This window comes from Bubalus kerabau, chromosome 11 (genome assembly GCF_029407905.1).
Source record: "Bubalus kerabau isolate K-KA32 ecotype Philippines breed swamp buffalo chromosome 11, PCC_UOA_SB_1v2, whole genome shotgun sequence".
Lineage (NCBI taxonomy): Eukaryota > Metazoa > Chordata > Mammalia > Artiodactyla > Bovidae > Bubalus > Bubalus kerabau.
This window is the reverse complement of record NC_073634.1, coordinates 73,817,795-73,838,829: the sequence shown is the minus strand read 5'-3', so window position 1 is coordinate 73,838,829 and position 21,035 is coordinate 73,817,795. Positions and strand designations below refer to the sequence as shown.

Genomic DNA, 21,035 nt, shown 5'->3' with positions numbered 1-21,035 from the left:
TTCCATTTCAGAAGAATTCTTTCAAGAGTTTTAAAAAATATGATCAAGCAGAAGCCCAAGAAGAGAGCCTTTCATGGAAGAGGAACCTGAAACTGGGAAGCATGTTATTAGTTAAATAGGTTGTTTAGGACCTCCTCGGTCATGTTGTTTCAGGTTGGCTGCAGCTTACTCAGCTGAAAGGCCCTCTTATAATTAGTTTATGTAGTAAAAATATCCAAGTGGAGCAGAGGTCACTATAGATAGTAAGTAGCCTGTTTCTAGTCTCCATTAAGGTTTTAGTTTTCTTGTGATATGATAAAAACTCTTATTGAGCCTGTGTCACAAAAAAAATTGAGAAGTTCTATGAAATTATTTAAAATTTGAAGTTTATTAGAATTTTAATCTGTACCAATAAGGATGTTGTGTACTCTGGTCCTTATTTTGTTGTACTCTTTTTCATCAGTAGAAGTCACTGGTTTGCTGTTGTGTGGTGGTATTTCTGAGTGTTACAGATGACCCCGTTACATATCACTTTGGTCTTTTTGCTTTTGGTTAGGTTATGGAAGTGAATGGGCTTCCCTAGGTTGGGAAGATCCCCTGGAGAAGGGAATGGCATCCCACTCAAGTATTCTTGCCTGGAGAGTTCCATGGATAGAGGAGCCTAGCGGGCTACAGTCCATGGGGTCGCAAAGAGTTGACGCGACTGAGCAACTAACTTAACAAGAGAGTGAATGAACATATGTTTGATTAATTAAAAGTTAGAACCAATTAACAATGATTTTCAAATGGAATTTTGTTTTTCAGTGCTGAATTCTCCATTAGAATCTGTTTTTGCTTTTCTCCATCCTTAATTACGGTAGAGCTATTAGAACCCCTCTCTCTTTGTTTCATGTAATCATTTATTTGACAAACTTTTGAGGATGTATTATATATATGCCAGGCACTATTCTAAATACCAGGAATGCAGCAGTGCTCAAGAGAGATGATCTCTGTTCTTACGGAGTTTACATTCTAGTTGGAATAATTTTATATTGCATTTTTATTTCTAAGGTGTAGTGTATGGTTTCAGTTGTTTAAATCAGACCAGTAGACAGGAAGTGGATTGTAGTACACCAAGCTATAACCACTTTTCTGAAGCTATATCAGAAATAGAGGTGTATTATTAAAGGATTAAAATATGGACTTGAATACTCTTAAGGATAGAAAAGAAATCAAATGAAATGTATGTGAGAGCAGCTTGTAAACACTTTCAGTTATGCTTGTTCATTGAGAGAAAGGTTATGGCATAAAAAGCGGAGGAAATGAGTGCTTTGTGTCTATTATTCCTCCCCTTGGTTAGTTGCAACTTACTACCAAATTCAGAAAACTCAGTAACTCCAAAAGGTAAACATGCATTTAAGACTGTCTTCATTGTAGTTCTTGATGTTAGATTACAGGAAAATTATAGCCTTTGTGTCTCTATTTATCCTTGCTGTGGTGCCAAGTAGAAATTTACTCAAAAGTTAAGCACCTGGAAATTCTCCTTTCTTGGCAGCAAGTTTATACCATGTTACCAATGCATTAGAGTTAAAACGGACAGTCTCCAGAGGCACTCTTTTCACTTCTGCTTACTTATTTGGCTAGGTATTTAACATGTTGAACGGAAAAAATTAATAATCTGTTAGCTTGTTTAGAGTTGCTATATTATAGTGGTCTTTAAAGGCAAAAATGTTTGATTTGTTTCATAAAACACCTGGCAAAATCTTTTTAGTCTTCATAATTTTACTGAAGGTGCTGAATGTTTATTATATGTATTACCAAGTGACATTCATTATAGAAAAAAACAAGTGCTAGGTGAAACATAAAGAAAATTGGAATCATGTATAAGTCTGTGGCTATTAGAATAACTAATGAGAACAGTTTTAGATTTGTTCTGTTTGTTTGTCCTATTTTTAGGCAAACGAAGATTTAATATTAAGTTGTGGAAGACCTTCACTGATTGTTTCAACTGTCTGCCTATAGCTGCCATTGTGGATGAGAAGATCTTCTGTTGTCATGGAGGTAGACTAGTAAATCTGCCTTATGGGCTTTTCTTTTTTTTCTTCCCTTATTTAGAAAGGGCCTATGTTTATTGAGGTGCTGTGGGAAAACAAAGCAGTGCTTGTTGGAAAACTCAAGTGATTAAAACTGTTTTAAACATAGCCCAAAATACCTTTTAATAACAGAAATTTGTGGTGGTTTATACATAATGAAAATGCAGATTTAGTACTTGTCTTTAAAGAGTTTCATATATGAGGAGGATGACCAGAGTTTTGCTTGAAAAAAATGTCTTTCCTTTGCCTCAGTTTTGACAGAAAACTATCAGTGAAAATGCAAGGATCATGACTATTTTCTTGTCTCTATTAAATGCCTTTCATCAGAATTCACATATAATTGAGTTTAATATTCTCCCATGCCAAGAGTTCTAGGCTTTATGTACTATGTCTGCATTAGTCCTAAAAGTAATAATAGAATGATAAATATATGACAGTTTATTTGAAAAACTAATATGTGTCTAGCAGTTGGCTGGATACCATGAAAAAATATAGATAGTGTATGATCTGGCTATCTTGAAGCATTTTAAAACCTGTTGATAAAACATTTTCAAAACAGATAATTGAGTAATGAAAGGAATTTGTCAGAGTACTTGTTGACAATAATTATAATGAAAAATCAGGAAAGGAGAGAATTGTTGGGCAAACATTTATGGAAGCTTGGGTTTTGGAGATGAAAAGGACATGAGAGTCTTTCTAGTTGAAGGACTATGTGAGGGCTGGCCCAACTAAGATGTCAAATACATTTTGGAGAACAATGGGATCAGATTTTGGAGATGTGAGCACTGGGCAAAGGAGTTTGTTGAATGGTTTAATAACCATTTTGTACAGGGAGATAATTTAATGAAAATAGTTTTTCATCAGTGTGCAGGAAGAATTAAGGTAGAAAAATGCTAAAAGATAGATGCATGTGTCTTAGCCTGAGGTAATAAGTTGTTTATTCTTAGAACATAATTTACTATGTTAGTTGAAACATTGTATAGGAAACACTAGACGTTGAGGAAATGTTTAGGATTAAGTGGTAAGAAGTGGCCAGACTTCTTAGTAGGAAGGACTAGAATTGAGGTGCCTTCCTATGAAGAGCAAGGAATGGTTGGAAAGAAAGAAAAGTGGTAGGATTTTTTCTTTGAAAAATCTTTTGAAATGAAAAGGACTTTTATTTCTCTGATAGGGAAACATAGGGAAGACCTAATCATAACTTTCTTTTATATCAAGGTGGAATTCTATTTAATAACCCAATGAACATTGAAAGGAATGCTTGAAAGTATCTTTAATTTCACATAGGGAATCTACTTTGATTAAATGCTTTTTATTTGGAGTGAAAATTTTTTAGATATCAGTACTGTGAGTCCTGTTTTCATTCATAGGACTGTCACCAGACCTGCAATCTATGGAGCAGATACGGAGAATTATGAGACCCACTGATGTCCCTGATACAGGTTAAGTATATAGAGAAGTTTAATCTTTTGTGTGTGTGTGGTCACACCATGCAGCATGCAAAATCTTAGTTCACCAACCAGGGATCAAACCTGTGCTCCCTACATTGGGAGCACCTGGGAAGTCCCTTAATCGATTTTTAATGTAAAATGTTGACATATATGAACTTTATTATATTTAATGAAGGTAGGACTGTATTGTGTAATAAATAGAGCTTTGTTTTAGTAGTCAATAAGCTAACTACAGATTACTTGGAATAATACAAAATATTTCACTCTCCACTAATTCCCCATAGTACAGAAGTTTTAGATTTTATTATAACTGTAATATGGTTCTATCAAACTTATTTTTTGCCTAAAATCTTGCTATTTTTTGCTCAGTGTACTAAAGCATACTGAGAGCATAATGATATCACTCAGAATGCTACTCATACTAAACATCAACCATATAAACAGTTGTATAGATCCTCTTTTATCAGTAAGCCACTGACATATTGCAGTACATTGTCTCCTAACAGAGTACCACTGTTTTTGTGTGGATTATTTTTTTTAAAATGCATTTTGCCAGATTTTGACTGTAATTTAGAATATATTTGACTAAACCTAATAGAAGCTAGTACTTAAGTAATAATAGAGTATTTATTTAAAATAAGGTACAATACAAATTTCAGGTGATTACATCTTGAGAGTTCCTGTTGATGGTATAGTTCAGGCATAGATCAGTTTCAAAGATGGCATGTTAAGTTTCTCTTTCCATCATATTTTAATGGGAAGTTTTTGAGATGCCATGAAATGGCCATTTTGAGCTTTCATATTGTCCGTCATATTTAGAAATTTATTTTCTAGAAACAATAGCCTAATGATTATAATACTTATTCATTAGGGCATGGATTATAAACATTAAACCTTGACTGTCGGATTCTTGTCTTGATTCCATTAAGGTTGAAGAATGGCACATTGTTGTTGCTACGATTATTTGATTTTGTGTGCATCCAGGCGGTTGCATTTTCCAGATAGTCCCGAAAGCCAACTACATTCTAGTTATTTTGTCATATAAAAATCATAGAATAGTATCTTAACCTCCTCACTGCTGCTTTTGTGGAAACAGACTGGAAACTATGAGCATTATAGAGCTGTGTGTGTGTGTATTTAAAGAATCAGCTTCTGATTCTTTAGAAACCAGAAAGAGCTTGTAAATTGAGACCATCAAAGTGGATTTGTTATACTGGTGGATTTCTTATGACAGGAGCTTAGGAAATGATGATAGAAATTGAGTGTATATTGCCACCATTTCTACAATATGTTTTAGGTACTTCCCCTACCAAGATAAGCTATGCTACTGCTAAGTCACTTCAGTCGTATCCAACTCTGTGTGATCCCATAGACGGCAGCCCACCAGGCTCCCCTGTCCCTGGGATTCTCCAGGCAAGAACACTGGAGTGGGTTGCCATTTCCTTCTCCAATGCAGGAAAGTGAAAAGTGAAAGTGAAGTCGCTCAGTCGTGTCCGACTTTTAGCGTTCCCATGGACTACAGCCCACCAGGCTTCTCTGTCCATGGGATTTTCCAGGCAAGAGTACTGGAGTGGGGTGCCATTGTCTTCTCCGAGATAAGCTATATTGTGACTCAAAATGAAGAGCTCCTTTTGTTATAAGCTATATTAGTATATGGATTATAAAAAAAAAATCTTTGACCCCAACTCATTCTAAAACAGTCTTCCCTTAGCATTTATTCATTGTACTTGAAGCTTAACCATTTCGTACTTCGGAGAAGGCAGTGGCACCCCACTCCAGTACTCTTGCCTGGAAAATCCCATGGATGGAGGAGCCTGGTAGGCTGTAGTCCATGGGATCGCTGTGAGTCGGACACGACTGAGTGACTTCACTTTCACTTTTCACTTTCCTGCATTGGAGAAGGAAATGGCAACCCACTCCAGTGTTCTTGCCTGGAGAATCCCAGGGACAGGGGAGCCTGATGGGCTTCCGTCTATGGGGTCGCACAGAGTCGGACACGACTGAAGCGTCTTAGCAGTAGCAGTAGCAGGTTAATTCTTACCCTTTAAGGAGAGCTGCTATTCTCTCTTCTTTTGTTTTGACAATACCTGTCCAATACTTATTGCTCATTCCTTCTCTGCCTGCGTATTAAATGTTTGATTTCTCAGAGTAGATTTATTGGTCTTCTTAATTTACATTCCCAAGATGGTCTCAGTCCCTCCTAAGATTTATACTACTGTTAGAATGATGGAGATGTTGTTGTCGCTAAGTCACATCCAACTCTTTTCAACCTAATGAACTGCAGCATGCCAGGCTTCCCTGTCCTTCACTATCTCCTGGAGTGTCACTTCAGTTCAGTTGCTCAGTTGTGTCTGACTCTGCAACTCCATGGACTGCAGCACGCCAGGTCTCCCTGTCCATCACCAACTCCTGGAGTTTACTCAGACTCATGTCCATTGACTCAGTGATGCCATCCAACCATTTCATCTTCTGTCATGCCCTTTTCCTCCTGCCTTCCAGTTTTTCCCAGCATCAGGGTCTTTTGAAATTAGTCAGTTCTTTGCATCAGGTGGCCAAAGTATTGGAGTTTCAGCTTCAGCATCAATCCTTCCAATGAATATTCAGGACTGATCTCCTTTAGGATGGACTGGTTGGATCTCCTTGCAGTCCAAGGGACTCTCACAAGTCTTCTCCAACACAATAATTCAGAAGCATCAGTTCTTCGACACTCAGCTTTCTTATAGTCCAACTCTGACATCCATACATGACTACTGGTAAAACCATAGCTTTGACTAGACAGACCTTTGTTGGCAAAATAATGTCTATGCTTTTTAATATGCTGTCTAGGTTGGTCATAGCTTTTCTTCCAAGGAGCAAGCATTTTTTAATTGCATGGCTGCAGTCACCATCTGCAGTGATTTTGGAGCCCTAAAAAAATATAGTCTATCACTGTTCCCATTGTTTCCGCATCTATTTGCCATGAAGTGATGGGACCAGATGCCATGATCTTAGTTTTCTGAATGTTGAGCTTTAAGCCAACTTTTTCACTCTCCTCTTTCACTTTCATCAAGAGGCTCTTTAGTTCTTCACTTTCTGCCATAAAGGTGATATCATCTGCATACCTGAGGTTATTGATATTTCTCCCGGCAATCTTGATTCCGGCTTGTGTTCATCCTCATCCAGCCCAGCGTTTCTCATGCAGTTAAATAATCAAGGTGACAATATACACCCTTGACGTACTCCTATCCCTATCTGGAACCAGTTTTGTTCCTTGTTGAGTTCTAACTGTTGCTTCCTAACCTGCATACAGATTTCTCAAGAGGCAGGTCAGATGGTCTGGTATTACCCTGTCTTTAAGAATTTTCCAGAGTTTGTTGTGGTCCACACGGTCAAAGACTTAGGCATAGTCAATAAAGCAGAACTAAATATTTTTCTGGAACTGTCTTGCTTTTTCAGTGATCCAACGGATGTTGGCAATTTGATCTCTTGTTCCTCTGCCTTTTCTAAATTCAGCTTGAACATCGGCAAGTTCAAGATTCATGTACTATTGAAGCCTGGCTTAGAGAATTTTGAGCATTGCTGTGCTAGTGTGTTAGATGAATGCAATTGTGCGGTAGTTTGAGCATTCTTTGGCATTGACTTTCTTTGGGATTGGAACGAAAACTGACCTTTTCCAGTCCTGTGGCCACTGCTGAGTATTCCAAATTTGCTGGTATATTGAGTGCAGCACTTTGACAGCATTATCTTTTAGGATTTGAAAGTGCTCAACCTAAATTCCATCACCTCCACTAGCTTTGTTCATAGTGATGCTTCCTAAGGCCCACTTGACTTCACATTCCAGGAGTTTGCTCATACTCAGTGTCCATTGAGTCAGTGATGCCATCCAACCATCTCATCCTCTGTCACCAATATTTAAATATTTTCAGCTCTTTTTTTTTTTTAAGCCTGAAAACTATAAAGTTAAGGATTTTATCTGATTTTGTTCCTCCATACTTTATTTAAATCTTCCAGGCTTTTGTGGAAAATATTTTCTTCCCTCAAATTGATCTGTAGATTGGAAATAGTTACAATGAAATCTCAGTTGGATTCACAGAATTAGACAAACAGATTCAGAGGTTTATATATAGACGAACAAAGGATTAAAAGTAACCAAGACAGTCCTGAAGAAAACTAATGAGTGGGGATAGATCTACTAAATGGAAAGATTTATTTAAAAGCTCTGGTGTGTTGATGTCTCAGTGATAAAATAGATTAATGGAATAGATTATAGCACCAGAAGCAGGATTGGTAGCTCTGTAAGGAAAGGATGAAATTATTCAGGAAATGCTGCTGAATCAGTTGGTATCCATACAGAGAAACTATAGACAAAGATGAAGAGCCTTTTCCAATATCATGTTTAGAGCATTCTGTGCATATATTTCTTACCTGTTTAAAGGGCTGGGGAGTACTACCTTAAGCCAGGCAACATTGTATATGCGTGGTTACTTTAACAAAAAATGGCTGAGTTTTATAGGCTGGGATACTAGGGGGCAGTGATTGGCAGAATTTATTAAAAGGTAGGAGGACAGGAGAAGAAATGTGATGTAGATATACTTTATTTTATAAATTCTGTCTTTTCATTGCTGTGTTTTTATCCTTTAAAGGTTTGCTCTGTGATTTGCTGTGGTCTGACCCAGATAAGGATGTGCAAGGGTGGGGAGAAAATGATCGTGGTGTTTCCTTCACTTTTGGAGCTGATGTAGTCAGTAAATTTCTGAATCGTCATGATTTAGACTTGATTTGTCGAGCTCATCAGGTATGAAATACAAAACTTTTGGATGTTTTGGTATTTATTAACTTCATCCAGGTCTATGCCATTTTTTTTTATTTTGAGAAAATCGAGATCTAAGAAAACTAATTATTACAAGGAAAACAGAAAAGGTAAATCCTATATCTTGATTTCACAATTAATAACCTAATGATTATTAACTCTTACCCTCTAAGAGGAAAGATTTCAAAGGAATATATTTTTGTAGTGTATTACAATACCAACAATTTTATCAATGCTTGTCTGCAACCTTCTAGAAATATTTGATCCCATTTTAATATGATAGTTACATATTATAGATAACAATCAAATACATTGTATGGATTTTGATAAGAACAAACCACACTCTAAAAAGACACTTTTAAGATCATTGGGAAGATTTGATTATAGACTGTGTGTTAGATACCAAGGAGTCATTGTTAATTGTTTTAGCTGCGATGAATTGTATTGTTATGTAAGAAAGATGTCCATATTTTTCAGAAATGCATGCTCAAGTATGTAGTGGTAAGATGTTTTGTTTTAAAATACATCAGAAAAAGGAGCGGGGAGATAGATGAAATAAATGTAGGAAAGTCTTGGTAATTAATTGAATCAGGGTGGTAAGTAAATATCCAGTCCTCATGCTCTCTAGAACATAACTGATTCGAAATACACTGAAAAGCATTTTTTTTTAAATCCTTTTTAGCTGCTCTTACATATTTTAAATTTGTAAATATTTAAAGATTCCTTGTTTATTAAGGTAAAATTTATTGTTATTTATATGCTATATGTACTTAGTTTTTTTCTGCAGCTTTGTGCCCCATAAACCTTGACTGCTTCTACCTCTTTATGTGATCCTATGTGATAACACAGATGACAGGCTTCTCATTTTCTGTACATGTTGTATATCACATGCCCTTTTTTTCTGTTAAAATTTTCTAGTTCAATTGAATGAAGTCATATCCCCAAATTCTTTGCTTTTGGCAAAGTTATCTTTTAATCAGTGAGCATTGTGTTTATATAAGATTTCTTGTTGTGTTGTTAGGTCTCTGAGTTGTGTCCAACTCTCTGACCCCGTGGACTCCAGCACACCAGGCTCCTCTGTCCTCTACTGTCTCCCAGAGTTTGCTCAGATTTATGTCCATTGAGTTGGTGATGCTGTCTAACCATCTCATTCTTTGCTTCTCTCTTCTTTTGCCTTCGATCTTCCCAACATAAGTCTTTTCCAGGGAGTCAACTCCTTGCATCAGTGCCCAAAATATTGGATGCTGGCTGAAGCTCCAATAAAGGAGCTTTCAAGGAATATTCAGGGTTGATTCCTTTAGGATTGACTGGTTTGATCTTCCAGGACTCTCGAGAGTCTTCTGTAGTACCACAATTCCAAAGCATCAGGTCTGCAGTGCTCAGCCTTCTCTGGAGAAGGAAATGGCAACCCACTCCAGTATTCTTGCCTGGAGAGTCCCGGGGTGGAGGAGCCTGGTGGGCTGCCATCTATGGGGTCGCACAGAGTCGGACATGACTGAAGCGACTTAGCAGCAGCAGCAGCCGCCTTCTCTGCTTTCTGATATTCTATCTAGGTTTGTCATCACTTTCCTTCCAAGGAGCAAGTGTGTTTTAACTTCATGGCTGCAGTGATTTTGGAGAAAATAAAATCTGTCGCTACTTCCACTTTTTCCCCTCCTATGTCCCGTGCAGTGATGGATGCCATGGTCATTTTCTAGACACCTCCAAATCCTGTTCTGCTTATTTTCAAGCCTGTTATCTCTAAAATTAAGAGTCTTATGATGGGAAACAACACAAAGTTTCCTTTTAAAAAAAAACAACCCTGTTCTTTTGGTAAATATGTGAATAAATAAACATATGAACAAGCAAACTAAGAACTAAAAGGATGTACTGAATGCCAGGCAGTATGCTGAACTGGAGTCGATAAGGTGGCCAAGGTTTTAATAGAAAAGTTTATTACCTAAATTTTACCATGAAGTAATAACAACAGGAACATGTGCCTGATACCTAGGTAGGAATTATATAAAAATGTAGATGGTTGTGGAAGTGCTTTCTCCAAGTATTGTAGGATAATTTTGCTTAATCATAGAATACATAAAAGACTTCAAAATTTATTTTTACCTGTTCTGTAAATAAATAGAAAATGTTTACATGTTGTTGCCTACCTCTCAGAGTTGTAGATCTGAGAAACATAAATTGTTTAATTCACTGAGGAATTGACAACAGATTCTGGAAATCATTTTAAATCATTAAGGAAAAGAGTTACACACATAAAAATCTATCGGCAGCTAATTTGTAGTAGCACCATCTGTAAATTAAGCTCAGCTTAGTAAAGTTTTCAATGTTTGTAATACTAATAGGAAATTAGAAAGTAGAAGAAGAAAAATGTTCATAACATAATCTGTCTTTCATTGTCTGATTATTGTTCATTGAATTAAGGATTTTATATTTGGATCATAATGCCATCGATGGTCTAAGAAGTATTTGGTATCTCAACTCCCTTTAGACACTGTTCTAGGAGAATGGTAGTAGAACACTTGAAAATGGTATTTTTGAACTTCAGTAATCATAAGTTTATTTCATTTAAGCTAAATTCTTGTCTTTATAGAAAAAGCCAATTTTAATATTTTCTCAGGTAAGTTTAAGAATAAAAATCAGGCTTCCCAAACAAAATAGGGGTTTGTATTTTTTCAGGTCTTTGTCACATTTATCTTAATTAATCCTGATGGTTGAAAATTTTAAAAGATACATAAATGTTTTTTCTTTTGACCTTTTCTCTGCCAGGTTGTGGAAGATGGATATGAATTCTTTGCTAAGCGACAACTGGTAACCCTGTTTTCAGCCCCAAATTACTGTGGCGAGTTTGATAATGCTGGTGGAATGATGAGTGTGGATGAAACTTTGATGTGTTCATTTCAGGTATGCTATATGTATACTTCTGTTTATTCTCGTTTGTTCTCTTTTTAAATATAAATTTTTAACAACTGGAAATCTTTTTAATTGAAGTATAGTTGATTTACAATATTTAATTAGTTTCTGGTGTACAGCAAAGTGTTACATACCTATTCTTTTTTATATTCTTTTCCATTGTGATTTGTTGCAGTATATTGAATATAGTTCCTTGTGCTGTACAGTAAGACCTTGTTATTTATTTAATTTATATATAGTGGTTTGTATCCCAAACTCCTAATTTATCCCTTCCCTACTCTTTTTCCCCTTTAGTAGCTATAAGTTAACATCTAGAAATCTAATTTAAAACTATTGTCAGAAGAATTTCCTTTCAGATTTGTGTTCTTTCCTTGAGGAAGTATAGGAAATCAGTTTAATTCAGAAGTAATTATCACTCTTGGACTCCCTGTAGATTTCTATTTTCATTCACAAATATTCTAGTCTTTGAGGTATATATCTTGTAATTAGAGTTTTAGGAATCCTAATTCATGTCATTCATTCTTGATGGCATATGTTTAAATTGGAAATTCCTGTATGAATCCTTAGGTAGTGGCTTAGCTACTAAAAGAATGTGAATTCAGATTGTGTTTTCTTTTGCAAGATGCATGGATGGGACAGGCGTTGAGTAGAAAGAGTTTATGAACTCTGATGAAAATAATGTAGAATATTTACCTAGAAAAACCTTCCAAATAATCTTAAAGTATCCATTTGTGAATATAGAAACATTTACATTTAAAAAAGAGACCAGCTTTAGCATACTACTTAATCATTCTTGTTCCTGGACTAAAATAACTTTATTTTTTGTCCTTGACACAATGTATTTCTCTTAAAAAATGTGAGAGAGGTTTCCATTACTATCAGCTAATAACAATTGAATGCTAAATGTTTGATTTCTCATTCAGAATTTAAATGTAGTAACCAGGTCATATCCTTCAACAAATAGTTTGTTTTTTTGTTTGTGGTTGTTTTTTTTTTTTTTTTTTTTTTTGCTATAACCAAAGTGTTGCTGGGGATGTGGAGAAGTTGGAACCTTATATATTGATAGTGGGAATGGAAAATGGTTTGTCAGTTCTTGAAAAAGTTAAACATAAAAAGTTTCTATATGACCCAGCATTTCCACTCCTAGGTATATACCTGAAAGAATTGAAAACAGTACTCAAGTAGATGTATATATACATATTAATAGGAACATTATTTATAATAACCAAAGGTAGAAACAACCCAAATGTTCATCAGCTAAAGAATGAATAAACAAAATGTTGAGTATCCATAAAATGGCATATTGTTTGGCAATTAAAAGTAATAAAGTACTCATACATGCTACGTCAAAATCATCATCTCAGTGAAAGAAGCCAGTCACAATAGCACAAATTGTCTGGTTTCATTCATTTAAAATAGCCAGAAAAGACAGTTCAATAGAGGAAAGTAAAGTAGTGATTGCTTATAGAGTTGAAGGGGGTTAGGGCAGTCAATAATGGAAATAAAGAGTGAGTGAGTGCTTTTGGGAACAAGGTTTCTTCCTGGAGTGACAAACATGTTCTAATGTTAGATTATACCAGTGGTTTCATAGTTGTAAATATGTTATAAATTGTTGTCTTTCTACATTTTAAATGGTGAACTTTATGATACATAATATATATAGATTTTTTAAGTGAAAGATCTGTATACACATAATAAATGAAGATTGAAGAATTTGTGACTAATTACCCTCTAAAGAAATAAGAGAATTATGATGAGAACCTGGGTCTTTTGACTCTTAGTGTTTTTTCCTCATCACAGAGATACACTAGTTTGAAAATTTTTATACTTAGATCTAAGGATTGAATAGTTGATGGGTTTTGTGTACTTGAGCTTTTGTCACTAAATTGTCAATGGAATGACCAATAATAGTAATATTCAGATATTCAGACATTTGTACTTTTTACTTATTTTTTGATACTTTTTAAATGTGAGAAATGATTGTAGAACTTTGCTTTTTCCTACAATTTTACAATTGATGTCACTTATTGAGAAGCCTACTATGTAACAGTAATCTCTTTAAACTTATTGTACTTGAAAAAGGTAACGTTGTTATTAAATTATTTACTTTAAGATTTTGAAACCATCTGAAAAGAAAGCTAAGTACCAATATGGTGGACTGAATTCAGGACGTCCTGTCACTCCACCTCGAACAGCTAATCCACCGAAGAAAAGGTGAAGAAAGGAACTCTGTAAAGAAACCATCAGATTTGTTAAGGACATACTTCATAATCTTTAAGTGTGCACTGTAAAACCATCCAGCCATTTGACACCCTTTATGATGTCACACCTTTAACTTAAGGAGACGGGTAAAGGATCTTAAATTTTTTTCTAATAGAAAGATGTGCTACACTGTATTGTAATAAGTATACTCTGTTATAATATTCAACAAAGTTAAATCCAAATTCAGAATTACCCATTAAAGTTACATCTTCACGTATCACAGTTTTTAAAGCTGAAAAGCATCCCAGTTAAACTAGATGTGATAGTTAAACCAGACGAAAGCATGATGATCCATCTGTGTAATGTGGTTTTAGTGTTGCTTGGTTGTTTAATTATTTTGGACTTGTTTTGTTTTTGTTTGTTTGTTTTTGCTGAAATAATGGCAAATTCTTTAAATTTTTTCCCCAAACATTTTAAAAAGTGCAATGTGGGAAGATTTTTGAAGACATTCATCAACTATTAATTTTCCATTGCTTATTTACTTATGTACCTGTTTGATCTTACTAAGAAAATTTATGCCTCATTACAGTAAAAAGGAATTTAGAGATATTTTTTAAAATATGCAAATGTCCAATTGAGTGATTTAATCAGTTTGGGCAACTGTTACAGCTGATAGTGAATATTTTGCTTCATACAGAAATTGCCACTGATTTGAGTTTGTGCACTCTAATTTTAACTTATTGATGCTCTATTGTGCAGTAGCATTTCATTTAACTTTAAGATAAGGCTCATTTAGTATACCCAACTAGTTGGTAATGTGATTATGTGGTACCTTGGCTTTAGGTTTTAATTCGCACGAAACACCTTTTTGGCATGCTTAACTTTCTGGTAACACCCTCACCTGCATTGGTTTTGTTTTTTGGGTTTTTTTTTGTTCTTGTTTTTTGTTTTTAGATCCACAGAACATGAGAATCCTTTTTTGACAAGCCTTGGAAAGCTGACACTATTTTTTCTCCCTCTGTACGAAGGATGTATTTATATGAATGCTGGTCAGTGGGACATTTGTCAACCATGGATATTGGGTGCTTGACTGTCTAATATTGCCATGTGAATGTTGTATACGATTGTAAGGCTTATGTCACTAAAGATTTTTATTCTGATTTTTCATGATCGAAATTCATATGATATTGTATAGACATGCTTTGTAGTGAACTATAGTAGCAATAATTTCTGTACATGATCAAGGGTTTATTGCAGCCTTTCTTTTCCTGTTCTCTTTTTTTTAAGGGTAGTATTAACAAATGACAGGAGTAGAAGAGTCAACATAAAGAATTTAGGAGAACTTACAGGACACCGATTTATAATTCTTTGGGTGCAACACTTTTGGATGTGATTCTAAAAGCTATTATTGAGCATTGTCAAATTTGTAAGCTTCATAGGGATGGACATCATATTTATAAATGCCCTCCTATAAGTGCTACCATAGATGTGAAATTCTTGACCTTAATATCGTCTTTGAAAATGTAAATTGAGAATTCTAGTAATTTAAATCTTAAGAATTGGCGTATTGTATTACTGCAGGAGATTTGATTTTCAGCGCAGTGCAAAGTTCAATCAAATGCATATGTCTTTTTTTTTTCTAATTCCATTTTGTTTTAAAGCACATTTTAAATGTAGTTTTCTCATTAGTAAAAGTTGTCTAATTGATATGAAGCCTGACTGGTTATTTTAGTCCTTGTTTTTCCTTTACAGTAAAACATGTAAACACATTTTATTCAAATAGATTTTTAATATCTTTCATGATGAATTGGTTCTTTTTAAAAATTGTTCATATACTGCTTATGATATATTAGGTCAAACAGGCTTTTACCTAATGTGATTTTAATATCTTTCCAACTGAAGAGTAAGTTGAACAATTTTTAATAGAATTTTAGCTGTACTCTTAGTAGTCACAGTGTGAAGGGGGTCTAGAAAATAAGCCTTTGGGAGGAAACAGGGCAGTCTTTTATTAATCTTAGTCAAACACATTAATTTGAATCCTCTATAAGTTGTTATAATAATTTAGTCAGGTTAATACTGAATAGTCACTAATTAAGCAAATTAATATTGGTCATTGAATTTGAAGAATGGAAATTTATCACATTTTAAAACTATTCAGTCTTCAAACCACTTTTAACAGCTTCTTTTCATATACTGTGTTCATTACAAATATTATTTGCTTGGTAACACTGTTACTTGAAATAAATAAAACTTTGTTTCTTAGGAGAAGAGTATCTAAAATTCTAGTGTCACTAATTTCTATTGTTCTTCCCTGTCACTAATTTATGTCATTTTTCCTCTCTGAATTTTAATAATTTTCTATATTCAAATTTATCTTTATTCTAAATGTCATGACATAGTCACTGAACACACTAGATAACTGTGATAATGTGATGGATCACATGGATTATGTTGGTCAGTTTCTGTTCTTGAATGGAAAGAATCAACTACAAATATTTGAAGCTTTAGCATTCACTATTTTAATTTTGCCTAGGGACCAGTTTTAATCATGATCAACAAGACTGGTTTGTTCAAAATGTTGGGTCAAAATACCTGCAAGCAGAATTTAAAGTTTAAAAAAAAGTGACTAATTGGAAGTATGAGAGGTTATAGGCCTTTTAAAGAAATTCATCTGAGGGAAAATCGGGAGCATGATGAGATGTCTCTTAAGGTTTCTCTTAAGAATATGTAAATGTATATTATTAACATATTGAGCCCAAGAACTTAAATATATCTCCATTTATAAGTTCAGATACATTCCTTTTTCTCTTTGGCAACTGTAACTTTTGAACCAAAAAAACCCCCAAATTTTTTTCTTTCACATTCTAAAAATGTGTTTAGATAAGAAGGAAAATAGGCAGGCTTACTCTACTCTTGCTACCGTGACTTAATCCACCTCTTCTGTTCCTTGTAAATCCATCTATGAATAAAAACTGTGCCTGAAAAGATACTTAACAGCCTCACTGTACCAGTTGCCTGACCTAGAAATACTGTGTCCCTCTTTGCTAATAGAGTTTAGTGTTTTATAACTTCCTTAAGCAGCTAAAAAGTGGTTAAAAGGAGTGTAATGTGACAGCATACCTTGCAAAGTGAACAGTAGTTAAGACATAAGTTGATTCCATGTAAGTACATACTTTAAAGCTTTATTATTTTTATTCTCTTTATAATGTTTCAACAAAAGTGAAATTTAGATGCAATGTAGAAATTTTGATCTCTTGTTCAAGTTTTACCTATACATTTGAATGCCAGAATTTCTAAATAAATCCATTGATCAGAAAATTTTTTTAAGTCAAAACTTACTTTCTTCAGCTACCACCTCTTCTTACATTGGTTGACTTATTAAATCATAACATTCTTTAATTTCTCATTGTTACTTTCTTTACAGGTGGTCAGTGTCGTATTAAATCTTATTTTTACATTGTTGTTTAGTTGCTTAGTCGTGTTCAGCTCTCTGTGACCCTAAGGACACTAGTGCTCCAGGCTCTTCTGTCCATGGGATTTTCCAGGCAAGAATACTGGAGTAGGGTGCAATTTCCTTCTCCAGGGCATCTCTGCCCACGCGGCCCCCACCCCCACCCCCACCCCCCCACACACACACCGGGGATTGAACCCAGGTCTCCTTCATTGCAGGCGGATTCTTTACTGTCTGAGCCACCAGGGAAACATTTATTTTTTATTCTACTTTATTCTTAAGTAGCCATAAATCTTTGCTTTTTTTCTCTTAGGGATCTTTGCCAACTACTGTTACAAAATCTTACTTGTAACACATTATTTGGGGTATCAGTAGTGTGGAAGGTTATAAGTGTGTTGTGCGGTCTGTGTTGTACATATGTAAAACCGTGCGAATAAACTGCCTGAAGCTCATAGACTCAGCATTTCTTTGATACTATGTGCAAAAAGGTGGGAACCTAAAATCTATCCCTAGAGGCTTTCTTTTAAGCCTGGCCTGAGCTCACCAAGTAAGATATACATTAATTTTTGCAGCTTTCTAAATCTGAGTAATTCAGTGGATGTACAGGCCAAAAAATCTTCCTGAGAGAGCAGTAAGACTACAACTAAACATCTGAAATTATCATATTATTATACTAATTATAATTATTACTAGTTATTAAAATAGTGTGCCTTTAGTATACTAATTTATAGTCTTATATAAACATGGAGTTTTGACAAAGTCACAAAGACATAATATAGAGCAACAATAAAGAAGTAGTCCAGAGAAGTCCTTAATATATGTAACAAGTTTAATTGGAATAACTTGTTATATGTAACAATAATAATCAAATAATAATCTTCTAATATATTTCTTGGGAGGGGGAAGGGCAGAGGAAACAAAACTGGGGTGGTGTTGATACAAGGTAACCTTATATCAGGCTACCCTCCAATATGTAATTCTCAAGCTGATACTGGCACCGTTTGAAAATGCTTTCACTCACCAACAGGTTATTAACAAATTGACACCTATCCTACCATTCTTGTGCAAACATGAGCTCTGTCTCTATAGCTTTCAATATAATAAGGATTCCTGAAAAGGCAGGTGTGAGGGGTGGAGTCACCTTAATCGTATTCTGGTAGAACTCAGGAAACTACTCAATACCTCAGAAAAAATTATGTGAGGCCTAGGGCCCCATTCTTAGCACATGTATCTGTTAACGCAGTATATGCCTTAAGTTTTAGAAACAAATCCCCATCTTCCAGGATAATTGCCCTCAGGTTTTGTAGCCCATCTTAGTTGGGGCTTGGTCATGCCACTGAAAATCAAATTATCTGCTGTACAGATCCATTAGTATGATGGGCAGTCCTACAAAAAGTTCTTTTTGGTCCTTAGAAGCCTTTGGGTCTAGATCAGTCTCATTGTATGTGACTAGAATGTAAACGCATATGGACCAGAGATTTTTGTCTCTCATTCTCTGATGTGTTTACAGTTCCTAGTGTAGTGCCTGGCACATAGTACAGATGCAGATGTTGGTTTAATGAATGACAAGTGAGTTTCAAAAATTACTCTTACTGGTTCTGTTTTGACACTTTGATCTTTTGGAGAAATTAGTCAAAAATAGTTCCAGTTTTTATCCTCATCTAACTGCCTTTTCTGTCTTACAAGAATGCTGGAGTAGTCTCAGGAGAAAATTGATTTGTGTCTGTATGGCAAAAATAGTTTGTTGTCAGAACTATAATCCTTATTTGGTAAAACGTTGGTAAATAATGAGAAGTCAGTGTTCAGTTGGTTGAAGGAACATTTCTCAGCTAGTTGCTGACAGGCACATTGGGGAGATTGTCTCTTGTTCAGTATCAAACTTTCCAATATCCTTATGGTTACTTTCTTGGCTCCCCTTTGCTGCATTTTATTTAGGTTTTATTTTATTGACCTTAAAATCATCTTTGTTGTGAGCCACTTCAAACATTTTTAGGAAGGTGATGTAGTTTTGTGTGACACTGTGTCTTTCAAAAGTTAACCTAGTAAATGAACACTTAAAACTTAACACTTAAAACCAGGAATCAAAACTTGAAAGTGGACAGGCTGTTGCCTCAAGTTAACAAATAAGGATTATGTCATAAGTAGAAGCTAGAATGAGGAGAAATAAAAATAGATATTTTCATTACTGAACAGAAAAGTGAAGTACAGTGGAGAAAACTGGAGAGAGGTTTTATCTTTTTGATTACTGCTCAATGCTAATACTTCTGAAGAATTTTTAATCTCTACCATATAAAAGAGCAATTAGCCATACTTGGTCAGAGAACAAAATTCCAGGAAGCAAATTTTGCCCAGCTTGTATCAGTGGCTGGCCCTTAAGATTAATCTTTGTCACACAAAGTCTGAAAACATGATGTTGGTAAGATGTCGACAAATGGAAACTCTTACATAAAATTAGTACATACAGCTCATTGGCAAATGAATTTAGTTAGCATTGATAATCTTGCTTAGTTGAAAATGTGCATACACCAAAAGCCCAACAGTTTCACTTTAAAGCATTTATAGGAAAACTCCATGTGTCCCCCATGGGGCATACATACATAAACAGAAGTAGTATTCAAAATATTTGACTTTAATACATGTGCACTGATCAGTCAACCAACTAATCAGAGCCTGTGCAAGCTATAAATAACTTAAGTGGCCTTACAGAGACAGCACAACAGATAACCAGGTCTGTGTATGGGAATACTCAGAGCAGTCATAGCAAAAAATAACCCAAATGACTTGACAGAGGCATTGATTCATTATGGTATATTTATAGAACAATCCTATACAGAATAAAAATGATTCACTGTCATGCATTAGCATGTCTAAGTCTTAAAAGTATGGAGAGTAAGAATGTTTTCAAACAAGATTTATGTTTGGGAATATGGTAAATCTACAAAAAATGGAATGGGGGAGTTCCCTGGCAGTCCAGTGGTTAGGCTTTCAGAGCCCCTGGGAGGAGGAGGCATATGGAGTGGGAAAAACAGAAGTCACCTTTTCTAGGAAGTAAGGGAAGGGAGGAGGAGTATACAGAATCTCAACGGTATTATGTTCTATTCCTTGAGTCTTAGGTTTCATGCTTTTTTGGTGGGTAGTGGTTTCTTGACTGTTTATTTTATGCTTAGCTTGAATATATATTACTAATATTTTTGTACATATCAAATATTTCATTTTTTAAATGTGTATGCAATCCCATTTATGTAAAAGATGCATGGATTTTGATTTAAAATGGGAGACATCCAACTCTACCTTTCACTTAAACACTGTGGAGGCACTGTAAAACCTTAACTGGCCTGATTTCAATTTTGTTGTGTCTCAGGGAAAAGGCCCAAGGAAAGGGAGTGAGATGAGTGAATGGCTGGTTAGTGGAGCAATCAAAACATTTATAGATGGGCTTTTATGGGCTCCCTTTGTGGCACCTCAAAATAATTAGTAACATCAAAGATCACTGATCATGGGTCACCATAACAAATAAAATAATAATGAAAATGTTTGAAATATTACAAGAACTACCAAAATGTGACAGAGACATAATGTGAGAAAATGCTGCTGTTAAAGCCGCGCTAACAGACTTGCACAGGTCTGTTAGGGTTTCACAAACCTTCAATCTGTAAAAAAGAAAATATAGTATCTGCAAAGCAGCATGCCTGTAGTAGACATTCAGCATTCAGTAAACATTCTGTACCCAAGGCTGGAAACTAGTAATCACAGTAAACCGTGATATCTTGGGGAAAAGGGAACCACCGGAGAAAGCGGGATGAGGCTTCAAGCAGTGTTTTTTCAAGAGAATCAGTATTTAAGGTTTTCACAGTTTGTTTCTTGGTTCATTCAAGAAAATGTCCAAGATGCTTAAAAAGAAAAATGAATTCCCAGATTGTATCCTCTTACATGTAGGTGGTTTTTGCCATCCTCTAAAAGGGTGAGAGCCCGAGGCAGAAGGAAACTAAATCGTTCTTCAGAGTTGCTGACTGAGGAACTAATTGCCAGGAAGTACCACAAATAGGGGGCTTCCCAGGCTGCTCAGTGGTAAAGAATCTGCCTGCAGGAGATTCGGTTTCGATCCCTGGGTTCGGAAGATCCCCTGGAGTAGCAAATGGCAACCCACTCCAGTATTCTTGCCTGGAGAATACCATGGATAGAAGAGC

The 21,035-nt window shown here is 35.2% G+C and overlaps 1 protein-coding gene across 2 annotated transcripts in view; it reads left to right on the top strand.

Annotated features, from left to right (window-relative positions):
* Window positions 1-15,677, top strand: part of PPP1CB (protein phosphatase 1 catalytic subunit beta) — a 36,806-nt gene extending 21,129 nt beyond the window's left edge. For both annotated transcript variants that reach the window (XM_055540614.1, XM_055540616.1), the window contains exons 5-9: window positions 1,915-2,019; window positions 3,419-3,490; window positions 8,122-8,273; window positions 11,052-11,186; window positions 13,309-15,677. In XM_055540614.1, the coding sequence (XP_055396589.1) occupies window positions 1,915-2,019; window positions 3,419-3,490; window positions 8,122-8,273; window positions 11,052-11,186; window positions 13,309-13,413 (569 nt within the window). In that variant the 3' untranslated portion in view covers window positions 13,414-15,677. The remainder of the gene's footprint in view (window positions 1-1,914; window positions 2,020-3,418; window positions 3,491-8,121; window positions 8,274-11,051; window positions 11,187-13,308) is intronic.
* The last annotated feature ends 5,358 nt before the right edge of the window (window positions 15,678-21,035 follow it).